At 49.2% G+C, this 17235-nt stretch overlaps 1 protein-coding gene across 1 annotated transcript in view; it reads right to left on the reverse strand.

The window, feature by feature from the left end:
* Dnah10 (dynein axonemal heavy chain 10) overlaps nt 1–15305 on the reverse strand; it is a 96182-nt gene extending 80877 nt beyond the window's left edge. Inside the window, exons 1-14 of the mRNA XM_036171641.1 lie at nt 15249–15305; nt 14943–15137; nt 14264–14434; nt 13633–13809; nt 12242–12367; nt 10037–10209; nt 8620–8771; nt 7695–7859; nt 6513–6720; nt 4810–4966; nt 3809–4285; nt 3013–3171; nt 268–384; nt 29–131 (exon numbers count right to left, since the gene is read on the reverse strand). Of these exons, the coding sequence (XP_036027534.1) occupies nt 29–131; nt 268–384; nt 3013–3171; nt 3809–4285; nt 4810–4966; nt 6513–6720; nt 7695–7859; nt 8620–8771; nt 10037–10209; nt 12242–12367; nt 13633–13809; nt 14264–14434; nt 14943–15137; nt 15249–15305 (2437 nt within the window). The remainder of the gene's footprint in view (nt 1–28; nt 132–267; nt 385–3012; nt 3172–3808; nt 4286–4809; nt 4967–6512; nt 6721–7694; nt 7860–8619; nt 8772–10036; nt 10210–12241; nt 12368–13632; nt 13810–14263; nt 14435–14942; nt 15138–15248) is intronic.
* Nucleotides 15306–17235: the final 1930 nt, after the last annotated feature.

The raw sequence follows: 17235 nt of genomic DNA on the forward strand, positions 1-17235 counted from the left end.
CCTCAACACCCCCACACCACAGCCTTACCTCTATCGAGGTCTTCGCCCACAGCCCCAGGGCCTTGGCTATAGAAATGCTTTGCAAACTCTTCCAGCTGGCCTCTGAAGTTCAGGATCTCACTCCGAGTGATCTGAGGGATCATTAGCTTGACTTAGCCTCGGTGCGGGGATTGGAACCCAGGACCTCACTTGCGCCGCACATGCTCTAGTTCTGAGCCGTGCCCCTGTCCCCCCCCATCTGCACCCAGAGTCAAGGTGAATCCGCACCTCAGTGAATGTCCTCTTGATACCTCCAAGGGAATGCTCTACATTCACGGAGTCTGTGAAGAGGGTTTGCCACATGCTTTCAATCTTGTCAACCAGTTCCTGCTCAGCATCAGTAGGCTAGAGGGAGGGAACCAGAAAGACAGACAGACAGACAATGAAGAGGAGAGAGACAGAGCGAATTCCCAATGATGTAGGAGCTGAAATGTCAGATGAAAGCTGTTTCTCCACAGACCTCCACTTCCAGTTGCACCCCAGGGGGCTGTCGGAACAAACTGAGAAGCCCCCTGAGGGACTAACATTGTGTTCTTGGGGTGGTTTATTTGGTGTGGGGGATTTCAGTTTTTACCTTTTAATTGTGTGTGTGTGTTTGCAAGTGTGTACAGGGCCTGCAGAGGCCAAGAGAAAATACCAAATTTCCTGAAGCTGGATTGACCGGCAGTTGTGAGCTGCCTGAGGTGGGTGCTGGGAACCCAGTATGTGTTCTCTGGAAAGACAGAGAGCACTCTTAACTGCTGAGCCACCTCTCCAGACCCCTGTCTGTTCACTGTGGAGTTGAAGTTTTACATAGCCCAGGCTGGCCTCTAACCCACTACATAGCCAAAGATGATCCTCCTACCTCCAACTTCCCAAGTTCTGGGAGCATAGGTGTATACCACTGTGTCTAGGCCAAACTGTAATTTTGCAATCAAAATGGTATTTGGGCTAGGTGTAGTAGCACACCAGAGTCAGGGGGATCTCTATGAGTTGGAGGCCAGCTCCACATAATGAGTTCCAGGCCAGCTAGAGCTTTATAGTGAGACCCTGTAAAGAGAGGTGGGGAGGGAGACAGAGACAGAGACAGAGAGAGACAGAGAGACAGAGAGAGACAGAGAGAGGAGATAGAGAGATAGCTCAGTAGTTAAAAGCTCTAGCTACTCTTCCAGAGAACCAGAGATCTGGATCTTTGCCTTCTTCTGGCCTCTGTGGGTATTGCACTTATATCCACATAATACACACACACACACACACACACACACACACACACACACACACACGCACGCATATGTGTGTGCATATATAGAGAGAGAGACATAATTAAAAAATAACAAAAGAAAGGAAAACAGTAGTTTCTTCTTATTATAACTTCTGAAAACAAAGCACAAAAAGCAATCGTGAAAGTGGATGGAGAGGTGGCTCAGTGGTTAAGAGCACTAGCTGCTCTTCTAGAAGACCTGAGTTCAGTTCTCAGCACCCACATGGCTGCTCACAACCATTTGTAACTCCAGTGCCAAGGGGCCTGGTGCCCTCTTCTGGCCTCTGCAGGTACTGCACTCACTAGCACACATACATGTACGCATACACTCAAATACATAAAATAAAAATGAATAAATCTTTCAAAAAATTTAAAACATAGAAAGACTCTGCCTCAAAAAGTAAAAGACTAATAAAAACCATTTATCATCAGTTTCTTTGATCATCTCACATTCCCTTTTCTTATTCTTTTGCTGTTGTTTTTGTTGTTGTTGTTTGGGTTTTTGTTGTTTTTTGGGGGGTTGTTTTGTTTTGTTTTGTTTTGTTGTTTTTTGTTGTTGTTTTTGATTTTGGTTTTGGGGTTTTTTTTTTTTTTTTAGTTTTTTGAGTTTTTATAGCCCTAAATGTTCTGGAACTTACTCTGCAGACCATCCTGTTCCTTCTTGTTCTTACTTATTAGTGTGTGTGTGTGTGTGTGTGTGTGTGTGTGTGTGTGTGTGTGTGTGATATGTAGGTATGAGCACACATGCCATGGTGCACATACAGAAGTCAGAGGACAACTCTGTAGAGTTAGCTCTCTCCTTCCACCTTTACATGGATTCTGGGGATTGAACTCAGATCTCCACCCTTGTGTGGCAAGCTCCTTTATCCACTAGCCATCTTGACAGCCCTCTTATTATTTTACAAAAACTCTTTACTTTTTGTTTGTTTGGTTGGTTTGGTTTTTTGAGACAGGGTTTCTCTGTATAGTTTTGGTGCCTTTCCTGGATCTCATTCTGTAGACCAGGCTGGCCTTGAACTCACAGAGATCCGCCTGGCTCTGCCTCCCAAGTGCTGGGATTAAAGGCGTGCACCACCACTGCTGGCAACTCTTTACTTTTTACAGGAAGTGACTCCCATCCTCTTCCCCAAGAAAGGGGAAAAGAAGAAAGGAAGGGGGTGAGATGAGACACTGAGCTAATGTGGGCATAAAACATCACGTGAGCCTTGTGAGACCAAGCCATGGTCTCCACATTGAAAGTTCATTACAATCCCTGTGAGGTGACCTCCTCCTGGCAATGTATTACTTTGTCGCTTGCTTGGGAACACCTGGCTGGGAGGGTGACTGGGAGGCCCTGCTGAGGATGGTTTTGGTGGCTGAATGAGAGTAGCCCCCACAGGCTCACTGTGTGAACCCTTGGTCAATAGTTGGCGCTATTCGGGCAGGTGGTGGAACCTTTAAACGCAGGACCTTTCTGGGGGTGGGCTTCAAGGGACTATAGCCTTGCTCACTTCCTGTTGCCTCTCTCTGCTTCATGTGTGTGGATAAAATATGGCCAGCCAGCTTCCCACTCCTGATGCCATATTTTCCCTGCCCGGCCATGCTGGATTCTATCCCTTGGGAACCATAAACCGAAACAAAGTCTTTCCTCTTGAAGTTGCTTTCACCGGGGTGTTTTATGACAGGAACAGGAAAGTAATTAACAGAGTGGCAACCCAACCAACAGGGGCGTCTGGACAGCAAAGCTGACTCACAAAGATGTTGTATATGGCCAAGGTGCGGTACCGCTCCTGGATGTCGGTGTACCTCAGCTCCATGACTAAAGATTTTGTTCTGATCTCTGCAATTGTTGCAAGGACGAACTTGAGATCTTCCAGGGTGTTGGGGCTCTTCTTAAGATTTTTACTCAGGTGCTATGAAAGAATTCAGTCGAGAGAAAAAACAGGTGACAGATGAAGCTGCCTTCCACAGGCTCCTTGTTCCAGCCTGGATGCTAGGGATGTGGGCCAGTTAGTTCTAATTGTCAACTTGATGAAACCTGGATTATCTTAGTGAGGAATTGTCTAGATGAGGTTGGCCTGTGGACATCTTTGTGTGTGTGTGTGTGTGTGTGTGTGTGTGTGTGTGTGTGTGTGTGTGTTGGGGGATGTCTTCATTGTTAATTGATGTAAGAAGACCCAGCCCACTCTGGGCGGCACCATTCCCTTGGCAGAGAGTCCTGAACAGTATACAAAGAGAAAGCTAGCTCAAAGCGAGCGTCAAGGATGTATGTATTCTCTCTCTGCTCTTGACTGTGGACATGACTAGCTGTCTGAGTTCCTGCCTTCACATCCCCTCAGTGATGGACTATACCCTGAAATTATGAGTAAATAAACCCTTTCTCCCCAAGACACTTTTTGTTGGGATATTTTATCACCCCAACAGAAATGAAGTGAGGACAGGATGGAACCCAGGACCTTTGCATGTGCTAGGCAAGGCTCTACCATAGAGCTACACCACCCCCCTCAACCCTTGAAAAATCCATTTTCAATAAAGGTGGCTTCAGGGTACCTCAATCTCATCCCGGAGGCTAAGCAGCTCCTCCTTGGCTGACTCATTGAGGAGCTTCCCCAGCGAAATCACCCAGGACTTGGCATTTTCTTGCACAGTGTTGGCCAGGGGCCCAAGCTGCAGACGAATGCAGTGCTCATCCCTGGTCAGCGGGTGGCACATCACGTCGGAGGCGATTTTGGAGTAGAACTGAAGCTTCTCGTCGTAGGCCACGCAGGATGGTTTCTTGGCGGCAAACTTCTCCATCACAATGGACTTGTCTAGCTTCCAGAGGGGGCGGTAGCGTTTCCACCTCTGCAGGTACTTCATGAGGCTCATCAGGAGCCTGTGGATGTTTTGGGGGATCATCACAGCTTGATCTATGATCTGGGGGTTCAGGGAGATGTCATTGTAGAAGCTCATGATGATGATTTCTTCCTCCTCGCCCTTCTGAGGCGGGCATTCGATGCAGCTGCCGTTCATCCAACGCACGAAATACTAGCAAGGGAGTGGGTAAGGGGTGAGTGTTGAACACAGAGTGTTGAACCCAGAGTTACCAGTTCCTGGCAACGAGTCCTGCTATGGTGGACCATCTCACTATGTAAGACTTCAAGGCTACCCTTGAAATCATGGTCCTCCTGCCTCAGCCCAAACGGCAGGATTACAGACGTGTGCCACCATGCCCTGCTTTGTCCCCGCCCTCCTCCCCTCCTCCCTGCAATCCCGGCACTAGGGAGGGGATGTCAAAAGATCAGAAATTCAGGGTCCTCCTTGGTTACATAGGGAGTCTGAGGCTAGCCTGGGTTAATGATTAAAAAAAAAAAAGTAAATTTTTATAAAGAAAAAAAGTGGGGGGGACCGAAACTGAGCTATGCAACTGCTCCCAAATTTGATGGCTTCATGGAGGCCAGAGGCAGTTGAGCCGGGGTCTGCTGGCACATCTCCGACTGTACCCACCAATGAGCAGGAGGCAAGGGGGGCAAGCAGAAGAGCTGCTGTTACCCTGGTGACCCCCACATTACCTTGGTAACCTCCACGCAGTTCCGGGTGCAGTGGACACACATCTTATCGATCTCATTGGCGTTAGGGTGGAGGATGATTTCTGGAGCCGTCAAAATGGTTTCCGCTTGGAACAGAGGGACATTCCCAAGGATCAGAGAGTTGAAATTCTGTAAATTCCTAAGGGGGGGGGGATGCAAAGGGCATAGGACTCAGGGTACGAAAGACACCAAGCACTGATGGAGGGAGCTGAGTATGGGGTCAAGGGTGAAGGTCTGTTGCACACTGCAGACATGTAAGGAAGGCACAGTGTGTGGGCGGGGGGGACTACTGACCCCTTTACCTACATTTATGCACCTGGGTCATTTCTGCTGGAGGAATCAAATGCCTACTGGTGGGAAATAACAGGGACCACCCAAAAGTCAAGCCCTGCAGTGCTCTGTCTCCTGAGAATGCTTTCTGCTCTTCCATGCCAATCATTCAACAGGTGTCTAGCCCCTTGCTTTGGCCCTTGTCTGTGACCAGGATCTACTCCAGGCCCCAGCACATGGCTACTTCTGATAAAGCTTGGCTGGCTGGATGCATGGATACATGGGTGGGTAGATGAATGCATGGATAGATGGATGATAGCCTAATGGATGGATGGATGGATGGATGGATGGATGGATGGATGGATGGATGAACGGAAGAACAGACACATCGGTGGGTGGAACTGTGGTTGAAAGTATGGATGGATATCAGCATGAATGGATGGAAAGATGGTGATGGGGGCGTAGATAGATAATGGATGGTAGACAGATGGAATAAAGAAATGGATGGATGTATATGCATGGGCAGTAGATGGACGGCTGATGGGAAGATTCAATATATTTGGCAAGCACTACCGAAAGCAGTTCTAGATATGGCTCTGAGGAACCTGAGCTTGCTTTCCAGCATCTCTCCATGCCAGGTGGCTCACTACTGTCTGTGACTCCAGCTGCAGGAGCAGCCAATCATCTGGCCCCCACAGCACCTACATTCATGATCACATACATGGAATTTAAAATTAAACAAATATTTTTAAGTATGTTTAAGCTTTTTAAAAAGGACACTGTGGGACTGGAGAGATAGCTCAGAGGTTAAGAGCACTGACTGCTCTTCCAGAGGTCCTGAGTTCAATTCCCAGCACCCACATGGTGGCTCACAACCATCTGTAATGAGATCTGGCACTCTCTTCTGTATACATAACAAATAAATAAATCTTTTTTTTTTAAAGGACACTGTGATACAATGATGCCCCTTTTACCAGAACAACTCAGGAGTCATACAGCTGCTGCTCATGGGCTGGCTTCTTAGGATGACCCCGGGCTATGCTGCTACTGGGTCGCAGGACCCACAGAGGACAGCAGCTTCGGTGTTGGACTGTCATGAGCAATCAGAACTCAGTACTCAGTGACCATTCCAGCAGGTGATTGACTGCAGCCCCGGGGGAAGAGGACTGGGTCATCTGTCCTCCAAATCCATCTCTCAACACAAACAAAAGCTCTTCCGGGGCCTTCTCTGCCAGACAGACACAGCTACCCTGTCTTCTAGAAGCAGAAAGGCACACAGCAGCCTTTGTGTGCCAGAAGGGACTCACAGGAGCAGGGGCACACAGAGAACACTCCTCCTGATCAGCCTCCCCAACCAGCTGCCCATCACAGCCTGTAACTCATGACCAACCCATGCACAACCCAGGTGGGCTTACCTCAGGATGAGTTTCCCCAAGACGTCATAGATTCTGCCTTCCCAGTACTCATAGTAGGAGGCCAGTTTGGGGGCTCTGCCCGTGTTGGTATGCACAACCAGACCTTCAACTTTGGTCAGAAGTGGCCCGATAGCCAGGTACCACCGGACCATGTGGTCCACATCCTTGGCCCTTTCTCGTTCAATGTGCTCAAAGAATTCTTTTACACCTGTGGAGAAGGACGGGAGTTATACGCAGCAGCCCACAGCATGAAAGTACTTCAGGGGCCAGTGTGAGCGTAGAGAAAGGAGCTTGCCGCCAATCCTCAGGACCCGAGTTCAATCCTCAGGACCCACACGGTGGAAGGAGAGAACAGACTCCTGCAAGTTGTCCTCTGACATCCACACATGCACCACACACACACACACACACACACACACACACACACACACACCCCTGAGTGCTCACTTAAGAAAATTAAAAAGAGGCTGGGCGGTGGTGGCGCACGCCTTTAATCCCAGCACTTGGGAGGCAGAGGCAGCGGATCTCTGTGAGTTCGAGGCCAGCCTAGGTCTACAGAGCAAGATCCAGGACAGGCTCCAAAGCTATACAGAGAAACCCTGTCTCGAAAAAGCCACACACAGAAGAAGGAGGAGGAGGAGGAGGAGGAGGAGGAGGAGGAGGAGGAGGAGGAGGAGGAGGAGGAGAAGAAGAAGAAGAAGAAGAAGAAGAAGAAGAAGAAGAAGAAGAAGAAGAAGAAGAAGAAATAATTGACAGAAGCATTTCAAAGTTACTATGGAAAGTGATTTTTCAAGTCAGGTATAGTGATGCACACCTGTAATCCCAGCACTCAGGAGGCAGAGGGTAGGTGAATGGATCTCCGTGAGTTCAAAGCCAATCTGGTCTAGAGTGAGACCTCGTCTTTGCCAAAGTCAAGAGTCTGGAGGGCTGGGGCTGGCTCGGTGGTGGAGCACTTAGCTGAGCACACAAGAGGACTGGTACCAGCAATGGTCACAAGCTGTGAAACTATTACGTACCACAGAACACAGCAGAGGTGACTTGGGACACGGCCATAATACTTCGAGTAAAGGGCTGGGGTGGTTAGACCGGTTTATTCCAGTCGCCGAATGTCTGGAGCACAGAGATGGTGAACATGGGGCCTCTCTTTCATTCCATGACTGACGAGCTACAAGCCAAGCCTACCTGGGAGCCCATCCTCGGTTTTGGAGATGGGGTACCGAAAGAGGTTGACGGACTCGATCAGTGTCAGCCTGGAGATGATGTCCTCTGCATTCTTGTGAATCTGGTGGACGAGAGACTCGAACTTGCCGATGGCCTGTTTGCAGCGATTGATGTAGTCGGCGATGCCTTGGGGGAAGAGAAAGCACCATGGTCCCATCTCTGCCGTTCCTGGCCCTCCAACATCTGCGACACCCATGGTGATGCCACTTAGCTCACAGACCCCGTGCCCGAGGCTGTGTTGACTGAGCAGTGGCTAAGAGCTACTCATCCCCTGAAGGTCGGGGACAGAGATGTCTGGGCAGGAATCTACCAGGCTTAACAATAGGATTTCGTTGCATCCACAGATAGATTTGTGTTCATTATTTGTGTGTGTGTACATAAGTGAGTATGACTGTTGTGCATATATGTATGTGTATGTACCTATGTGCATGTGTGAATGTATATATATGTGCATAACTGTGTCTATGTATCTGTATGCATGTGTGCATGTGTGTATGCATGTATTTATTTGTGCGTGAACTTACGTAAGTTTATATTCACATACTGTGATATTTTGGTTTCACGAAAAAAGACTGAGCAGGAGGCTCAGTGGGTAAGAGAGTGTTTGTTCTGTAAACATGAGGACCTGAGTTTAAACCCCTGGTACCCGTGTACAAACCTGGGCAAGGCTGTGCAAACCTATAGTCCCAGCATTGTGGACAGTGGCAGGCAGAGCCTGAGCTCACTGGCTAGCCAGCCTCGAGAGCGGTGAGAGATACCCTCTCCAGGCAACAACATGGAGGAGAGCGTGCGACACCTTCCTCTGGCCTCTGCACGCACACACCACACCACACACAAGACATCCATGTAAAACAAACTGGAAGGGGACCAGGAGCTGGGCTGTTACCTAGGGAGTTCCAGTTCAACCTCTTGTACCCAGAACGGAACACCCTGAGCAGCTCCTGGGAATGGTCGTCCAGGAGCACTGTCTCCGCGTCGTTCAGTGTGTTGATGAGCAGGTGGTAGTGGTCCAGCATGCGCTGAATGCCCTCCGTGTACCTGAGTGCCCAGCACAGGGAACAGTGAGAGATGCAGAGCTGAAGACCTATGGTAGCCGGTGCCCCAGGGGCCTGACTCACCGGCAATCCCCCCCAACACCCCCCCACCCCACCCCAGGACATTTGCAGAGGGCTGGGATGAGGCACAGGGCCAGAGTGTGTACAAGCGCTGGGCCCTGTCCATCCCCAGAACCACAGGGGTAACTGTCACTCCATCACAGGGAGGAGGGGCCTGCTAGTGTTTTGTGCCCACAGGAGCAACTCCACGTGTGAAACACGGCTTCGTGTCAACTCCTGCCTTGGTCAGTATTGCTAGCAATTCACCTTCCGGATAGACTGGGGGCGGGGCAAGCACTGTCTCGTCACGTGACCTTCGGCCGAGCCCACCAGGCTCTGACCAGTGACAGCCCCACAGCCCTGGTCACAAAACAATACAGAAAGATGTGAACGTGCAAAAGGGATCTGTGAGAAGGGGGAGGGTGGATGGGGTAGGCGGGAGGTGGGAGAGTGACCAGTATGCAAAGTATACATAAATGAAACTGTAAATATAATGAAAAAAATTTTTTAAGGAAATGAGTAAAACACAGTGGTGCACGCCTTTAATCCCAGCACATGGGAGGCAGAGGCACGTGGGTCTCTATGAGTTTTGAGGCCAGCCTGGGCTACAGAATGAGTTTCAGGTCAGCCTTCAACTCTACATAGTGAGATGTTGTCTCCAAAAAAAAAATTAAAATTAATTTTTAATTAATAATAAAATATAATTAAAAATTAAGTAAAAATGAATACAAGGAACAAAAGCTTTGAGGGAGGGCTCCACCATCACCGTCAGGAGTGTCAGGTAGTAGCGTTGAAGGGACAAATCAGTTGATGAAGTGTTTGCCTTGCAAATATGGGGACCTGAGTTCGATCCCCAGCCCCCATGTATAAAGCAGCACAGCGGCACGCTCCTGTAATCCCAGCGCTGGGAAGGCGGAAACAGGCAAATAAATCCCTGTGGCTCACCAGTAGCCATCGTAGCCAGACCAGTGAGCCGCAGACCAGGGAGAGAGTCTGCCTCAGAAACAAGGTGAACTGTGTCTAAGGACAACACCTAAGCACATGCACACACATACATATACACACAGAGACACAGACAGGTGTGCAGGCACACACATGCGCACACACACACACATGTGCACACACACATTACAACAACAACAAAAAAAAAGAGTACCAAGAGGCCCCGTGACCAAAGTGTCCCCTCCGATTGAAGAAGGGCCTTCTCACCTGAGGAATTTGTCTTCCTGGAGGGCCACGTTCCTCGCCAGTTCAGGGACAGTGAACCCCAGCTGCTCTAAGTACTTGGTTTCATTAATAATCTCTCTGAGAACAGGGGAGAAGTTGATGACAAACATGGTTCCCTTATCTGTAGGGGCCGCGTCCTCCGTCGTGACCGCATTCTGTGGAAGAGACGATCGATACACAGCTTGGAAATGACTGTCTGCCGGTGCTAGTAAAGCTCACTGGACGTGGGGGTGACAGAGACCAGTGTACAGTCCCTTCCCCCAGCAGTCAGACACAGACTGGAACCAGCGGGTTACACACGTTTTTCAGGGTCGTTCAATAATCTAGTTTGGGGCTGGAGGCTCAGTGTACAAGCAGGGAAGAGTTGAGTTTGGATTCTCTACACTGTAAAGTGTCAGGCCTATGTGCACATGTGCACACCACAAATAATATCAGAGAGATCTGCATATGTGAACATACATGCAAACACCACACACACACACACACACACACACACACACACACACACACACACACTTCAGTTTAGCAGCCCCAGGTCCAACTGGACTTCAGAGTGAGCTCAAGATCAGCCTAGACTACTGAGTGAGACCCTGCCCCAAAATAAAAAGGAAGACAGTCAGCCAGGTGGTGGTGGCGGCGGCTCACACCTTTAATCCCAGCACTCGGGAGGCAGAGGCAGGCAGATCTCTGTGAGTTCAAGGCCATCCTGGTCAATAGAGTGAGTTCCAGGACAGGCACCAAAACTACACAGAGAAATCCTGTCTCGAAAAATGTCAAAAAAGAAAAAAGTCAGGGATATATCTCAGTGGTACACAGCCTGCCTAGAATCCCCCAGGGAGGGGCTGGGGGTGCAGCTAAGTGGTAGTGTGCTTGTCTAGGATGTACAAGGCTCCGAGTTCAATCCCCAGAATTCTATTTAGTTGCCAATATTAGAATATTAGGTGGAGTCCTATAAAAATGGAGATTTCTGGGAAATCCAATCATGGTGTCAGGCACAGGCTAGAATTGGGTAGCTGGCACCTCTGGGGCCAGACCCCGAACACCCCAGCTCCCCCAGGAATACGGGTTTGCTCCGCCCTCGGGGTAGCAAAGAAGGTACCCACTAGAAAGAGCTTCAGGGACAACAAACATGAAACTACCAGGTCCACAGACACTGACCTCCTGAGTGGCGGCCACGTGCCCGGCCCACGGCCACAAAAGAGGGTGGCACATGAGAAAGTTTAAGAAGTGGCCTGTGGGCCTTCTCAGTGACTTGGTGATAAGAGGTGCTTGCTGGGGTTGGGGATTTAGCTCAGTGGTAGAGCACTTGCCTAGCAAGCGAAAGGCCCTGGGTTCGATCCTCAGCTCCAAAAAAAAAAGAAAGAAAAAAAGAGGTGCTTGCCACCAACCTGTGCTCAGTCCCTGGAGTCCACACAGAAGAGGGAGAAAACTGGCTCCTGCAAGCTGTCCTCTGATGTATACACACACACACACACACACACACACACACACACACATACACACATACACACATAGAGCCACACATGCATCCATACACTATGTAGTAATATAAAACCCTGTGACTCACATATGATTTAACTAGGACTTCATAGATTTCTGTCATCCAGTCCACTCAATTGTTTTTTTAGTGAGTGTTGCATGTATATGGAGAGAGAGAGAGAGAGAGAGAGAGAGAGAGAGAGAGAGAGAGAGAGTGTATATATACATGTATGTGAAAGACAGAGAACAGCCTTGGGCATCATTTCTCCTGTGCCTCTGTCTTTTTTTTTTAAGATTTATTTGATTTTTACTTATATGTATGAGGAGAGTGGGTATATGCACACGAATGCAGGTACCTAGGGAGGCCAGGAGAGAAGCCCCGGAACGGAAGTCACAGGCAGTTGTGAGCTCCCCCACGTGGATATGAGGAAGCAAACTTGGGTCCTCCACAAGGGCAGCACACACTCTTCACCGCGGGGCCATCATCTCTCCAGCCACACTTTATGAGGCAGGCCCTCTCCCTGGCTGGGAACACCCATGGTGCCCATGTCTCCAGCCGAGCCATCAACTTGTTTTATGAAGGAGGAAGCTGGAGCACCCGAGGGGTCCGTGGAGCTGATGCTACTCACGGCATCGCTGTTCCCCTCCCTGCCCTCTTCGAGGGGATGGTGGCGTGCCCCCCTCCGTGGGCGGTGTGGAAGGGCGCACCTTAGTGAGGAGGCTCTTCTTCATGAGGTTGGGGAGGACCAGCTCCGTGGTCTCCTTCCACAGCTCATACTTGCGGTCCTCATAATCCTTCATCATCCGGCCCACCTCCAGGTACCTTTGCTTCACCTAGCCGAGAATTGGAGCAACCATCAATTTCATCCTTGAAAATAACACCTCCTCCTCTCTGCTGTCTCCAATATAAATGATTTATTTTAACTGTGTGTGTGTGAGTGAGTGTGTGTGTGTACACATAAGTGTGAATGCCCATGGAGACCAGAGGTGACAGATCCCCTGGGGCTAGAGGGTTCTAGCTGGTTGTAAGCTACTCAACGTGGGGGCTGGAATCAAACTCAAGTCTCCTGAGAAAGCAGTGCTTGCTCTTAACCACTGAGCTATCCTCCCCAGCCCCAAACTCTGTAGCTCTTTAAAGAAAATGTCTGTCAGCCTCTGCTTTACCACATACAAAAAGCTTCGGGGTAAGAGATGGCCAGTGTCAAAAAGACAGTTGGCCATGGGCAGAGCATGTGACCCAGCTGGTAGAGCATTTGCTTAATAGGACCTCGGGGTTCCATCCTCAGCACGAGACATAAGCCAAAAGTGGTGGTGCCCGTCTCTAATCCCAGCACTTGGTAGGTCACTGCAGGAAAATCGGGAGTTCAAAGTCATCCCAGTAACACAGGGAGTTCGAGGTCAGACAGCTACGTAAGACTCTGTCTCAAAATCGGTGGTGGCGCACACCTTTAATCCCAGCACTCGGGAGGCAGAGGCAGGCGGATCTCTGTGAGTTCAAGGCCAGCCTGGTCTACAGAGTGAGTTCCAGGACAGGCTCCAAAACTACACAGAGAAACCCTGTCTCGAAAAAAAAAACAAAAACAAAAACAAAAACAAAAAACCACTGCCTCGAAAATAAATCTCAGCCGGGCGGTGGTGGTGCACGCCTTTAATCCCAGCACTCGTGAGCCAGAGGCAGGAGGATCTCTGTGAGTTTGAGGCCAGCCTGGTCTACCAAGCGAGTTCCAGGAAAGGCGCAAAGCTACACAGAGAAACTCTGTCTTGAAAACCATAAATAAATAAATAAACAAATAAATAAATAAACAAGCAAATAAATCTAAAAGAGAATGGACGGATAGACAGGTAATAGACAGACAGGTAGAGATAAATAGATAATGAAAGACAGTGATCGTCCTTCAAAACAAAGTCAAATCTAGGAGAAGCAGGCAGGCATCGTAAGCACTGGGACTGGAAGAGGAAGAAGCAAGAGGACCCTTGGACACGAAGACTCAGGAAACATGGTGTCTGCAGCTGTGGGCATGCCACTGGCCAGCTGAGGTGGCAGCCCTCCCCAGCCAGAGGTGGGGAGCACAGCGCAGCCTCCAGAGGCGGTGACATACCTCCTGGCCCCTTTCACTGTCAAGGAGCTCCTCGACCTCCTGGAATCTGAGGATGGTATGTTTGATCCTGTGGAAGAGGGAGCGCTCCCAGCATATGGAGCCCGCCACCGGAGGGTGGTTCTTGTACAGCGGTGGGTTGTCCAGGTTGTAGACGAAGATCTTATTAACGATGTCGATCTGAAAAGGCGAGTGGGCGGCGCCCTGGTGAGCCTCCCACAGGCTGTGCCAGACAGACAAGACTTACATGAAGGGTGGAATCTCACAGGGAAGGCAAATAAGGGCTGAGTAGGGCAGAGCCTTGGGCCAGCTGAGGCCCTGGGGTCCATCCTCAGCACCGGCTGTTGGCAGGGGAGATTTAAGTAAGATGGAGGATACAGCCTTTATTTTGGTGTAATATTTACTATTTTTTTCTTTCTTAGGCTCACCAATCTCTTTTCTTCTAAGCACTCCAAGTTGTGTATACTAAAATAGCAAACCACACACCCTGTCTGTACGGATTTGATTGAATTGTTTGAAATTCACAGATCTCTTTTAGAGGTGGCCACCGGCAAATGTACATTTTAAAGGAACTGTCTCTAGGCTGGGCTGGGCCTTGTGTTCACTGCCCAGGCAGCCTCGGGTTCCCGGTTACCTCCTTGTAGTACTGGGCCAGAATGTCATTGAATTTCATCATCATCTGCCGGTTGATGGCTTCCCGGGAGCGGATGTGCTTGAATTTTAACAGCATGTCAAAGGCCGCTTCCGCTGACCGAAGCGTTTTGAAGGAGTCGTCAATAAAATGTTTTGCTTCTTTCTCAATAACCTGCCAGAAGAAACAGATAGAAAGAAAGAAAGGAAAGGAGGAGGGAGGGAGGGGGCAGGGGAAGGGAAGGAAAGATTGAAAACCAAAAAAAAAAAAAGCAGCTGCTGTCATGGTCTTTCAAGACAGGCCTCTGTCCTGTCTCCATGAGAAGAAATTGCCTGGCCTCGGGGATGGCTCAGTTGGGAAGTACTTGCCTCGCAGGCATGAGAACCTAAGTTGGGACCTCAGGACCCACATGAGAAGCCTGGGTGGCCACACCTGTAACCCCAGCTCTGAGGGTGGGGACAGAGACAGAGAACCTGCCACAAAGGAGGATGTCAAGTAAGGCAGAGCAAGACAGACTCCCTCTTCTGACCTCTGCATGAGTACGCAGAAGCATGCAACACACACATACACACACACACACATACACACACACACACACATACACACACACACACACACATCTTTAAAAGGCGGGTGGTAAGCGTGAGCAAACACGGGTCCAATCGATGGCCGTGTCCCTTACCAGAACTTCCAGCTTGAAGTCATCCATCACGTATTTCCAGTATGGGGAGGACTTGATACTAAAGGGGTCAAAGGTCAAGGCTTCCATTGGGGTGACCAAGCTGTCTACCCTGCAAAGGACATCGTCGATACGCTTGGGGTCCCCCGTCACAGCCTTGAGCTCTGGGCCGAATATGTTGTAAAACTCTTCCATAACCTGGGAGTGGGACAGAATGGAATGGTGGGGGGGGGGAGGTAAGCGTCTTTTGGATTACTCCAAACAGTCTAACCATAAATAGACAGCATTTCCAGATTAACTTGAAGGTACCAGGCCCAACACACAGGCAACCTTCTCCTCATGGGAGCCCCTTGGTGCTATGCCCATGCGACAGGAAAAGATTTCAAGGCCCTGGGGATGGAGAGACGGCTCCGTGGTTAAGCACTGGCTGTTCTCACAGAGGACCTGGGTTCCATTCCCAGCACCCACATGGCGGCTCACGAGCCTCTGTATCTTTCTCACTCCGGATGCTTCCTGCGTGAGCCAGCCCCTTCGACTAAACATGACACCCTAGGAGCACAACAGAGTGAAGAAGCCACGTTCTTGCAGGCTGCAGGGGGAAGCAGGGGCTTGATGAGACATGAAGAAGCAAAAGCCACTGAATGTGGCTCGGGAGTCTCTGATAGTCCGACAATGTGGCAATGAGATGCATCTGCCAGGCACACGCCTTTAATTCCAGCACTGGGGAGGCAGAGGCAGGTGGATTTCTTGGAGTTTGAGGCCAGCCCGGTCTACAGAGTGAATTCCAGGACAGCCAGGGCTATATAGAGAAACCCTGTCTCAAAAAACAAAAAATGCTTATGTATCATTCCAGTGACTCCATGCTAGAATAATAGGGCTTAATTTATTTATGTTGAGACAAGGTTTTATTACATAGCTCTGAACTGGAACTGGTAACTCTCTAGGTAAACCAGGCTGGCCTCAAGCTCATGGAGATCCACCTGCCTCTGCCTCTCGAGTGCTGGGATTAAAGGCGTGTGCCACCACACCCATCTATTTTATATTTGGATTTCTGCCGATTTTGCACCATCGAAAGCTGCCATGGGTTTGGAGTGTGGCTCGGTTGGTAGAGCACTGGCTTGGCATGCATGAAGCCCTGGGTTCGATCCCCCGCATCACATAAACCAGGTGTGCTCGGGTACACCTGCAATTCCAGCACCTGGAAGGTGGAGGCTTAGGAGGAATTAACTCTTTCCTTAATAGGATAGGGGATCGGGGGTTCTCCTGTGTGTTGGGGGGGTCAGGTGTGGGTACACCTATGTATGCAGATGTTGTTCCCTAGGCATCCTTCACTTATGGTTTTGATATGGTGTCTCTCGTTTGCCAACTAGGTTAGGTTGGCTGGTCACTGAGTCCCTGTCTCTGCCTTGGGATTCCAGATGTGAATCATTGTTCTTGGCTTGTGTAGGAGTTCCGGGGATCTGAACTCATGTCCTTAAGCTTGTGTGGCAAGCACTTTAGCCCATGGAAGCATCCCCCTGGCTCTGGTGTTTAATGTGCCTGAAGTGTTCCTTGGTTTGGAGTGATCCTTGCTGGTTGCTCTGTTTGGTTCTGAGATCTCTGGTCTTCATTGCCTTTTTTTTTTTTTTTTTTTTTTTTAAGATTTATTTATTTATTTATTATGTACACAGAAGAGGGTGCCAGATCTCATTACAGGTGGTTGTGAGCCACCATGTGGTTGCTGGGAATTGAACTCAGGACCTTTGGAAGAGCAGTCAGTGCTCTTCACCTCTGAGCCATCTCTCCAGCCCCCAATTTTTTTTTTAAATAGCATTCTGTTCTTGTTGAATGGACATGTATTATCTCCAGCCTCTGAGACAAAGAAATGGAACTTTAACATTTTCTTTTTTACATTATCTTTCTTTCTTTTTTTTTTTTTTTTTTTTTTTTTTGAGCTGAGGATCAAACCCAGGGCCTAGCAAGTGCTCTACCACTGAGCTAAATCCCCAACCCCATCTTTTATACATTATCTTGATTTCCTCTGAGGACACCCTCTACCGAACTCCCGATTTATCTTTATTTTATATTGGAGATTTTTCCTTTTTGAAGATTTTACTTTATGTGTACAGTGGGGGAGGGCATGTGAGCCCAGGTACCAGTGGAGTCCAGAAGAGGGCTTCAGATCAGAGCTGAGTTACAGAGGGTTGTAAGCCAATCAATAGGGATGCTATTGATTGCAGAACTCAGGTTCTCTGTAAGAGCAGGAAGAACTCTTAACCACTGAGCCATCACCCCAGCCCCTGAAGATTTCTTTTTT

This window comes from Onychomys torridus, chromosome 22 (assembly GCF_903995425.1).
Source record: "Onychomys torridus chromosome 22, mOncTor1.1, whole genome shotgun sequence".
Classification (NCBI taxonomy): Eukaryota; Metazoa; Chordata; class Mammalia; order Rodentia; family Cricetidae; genus Onychomys; species Onychomys torridus.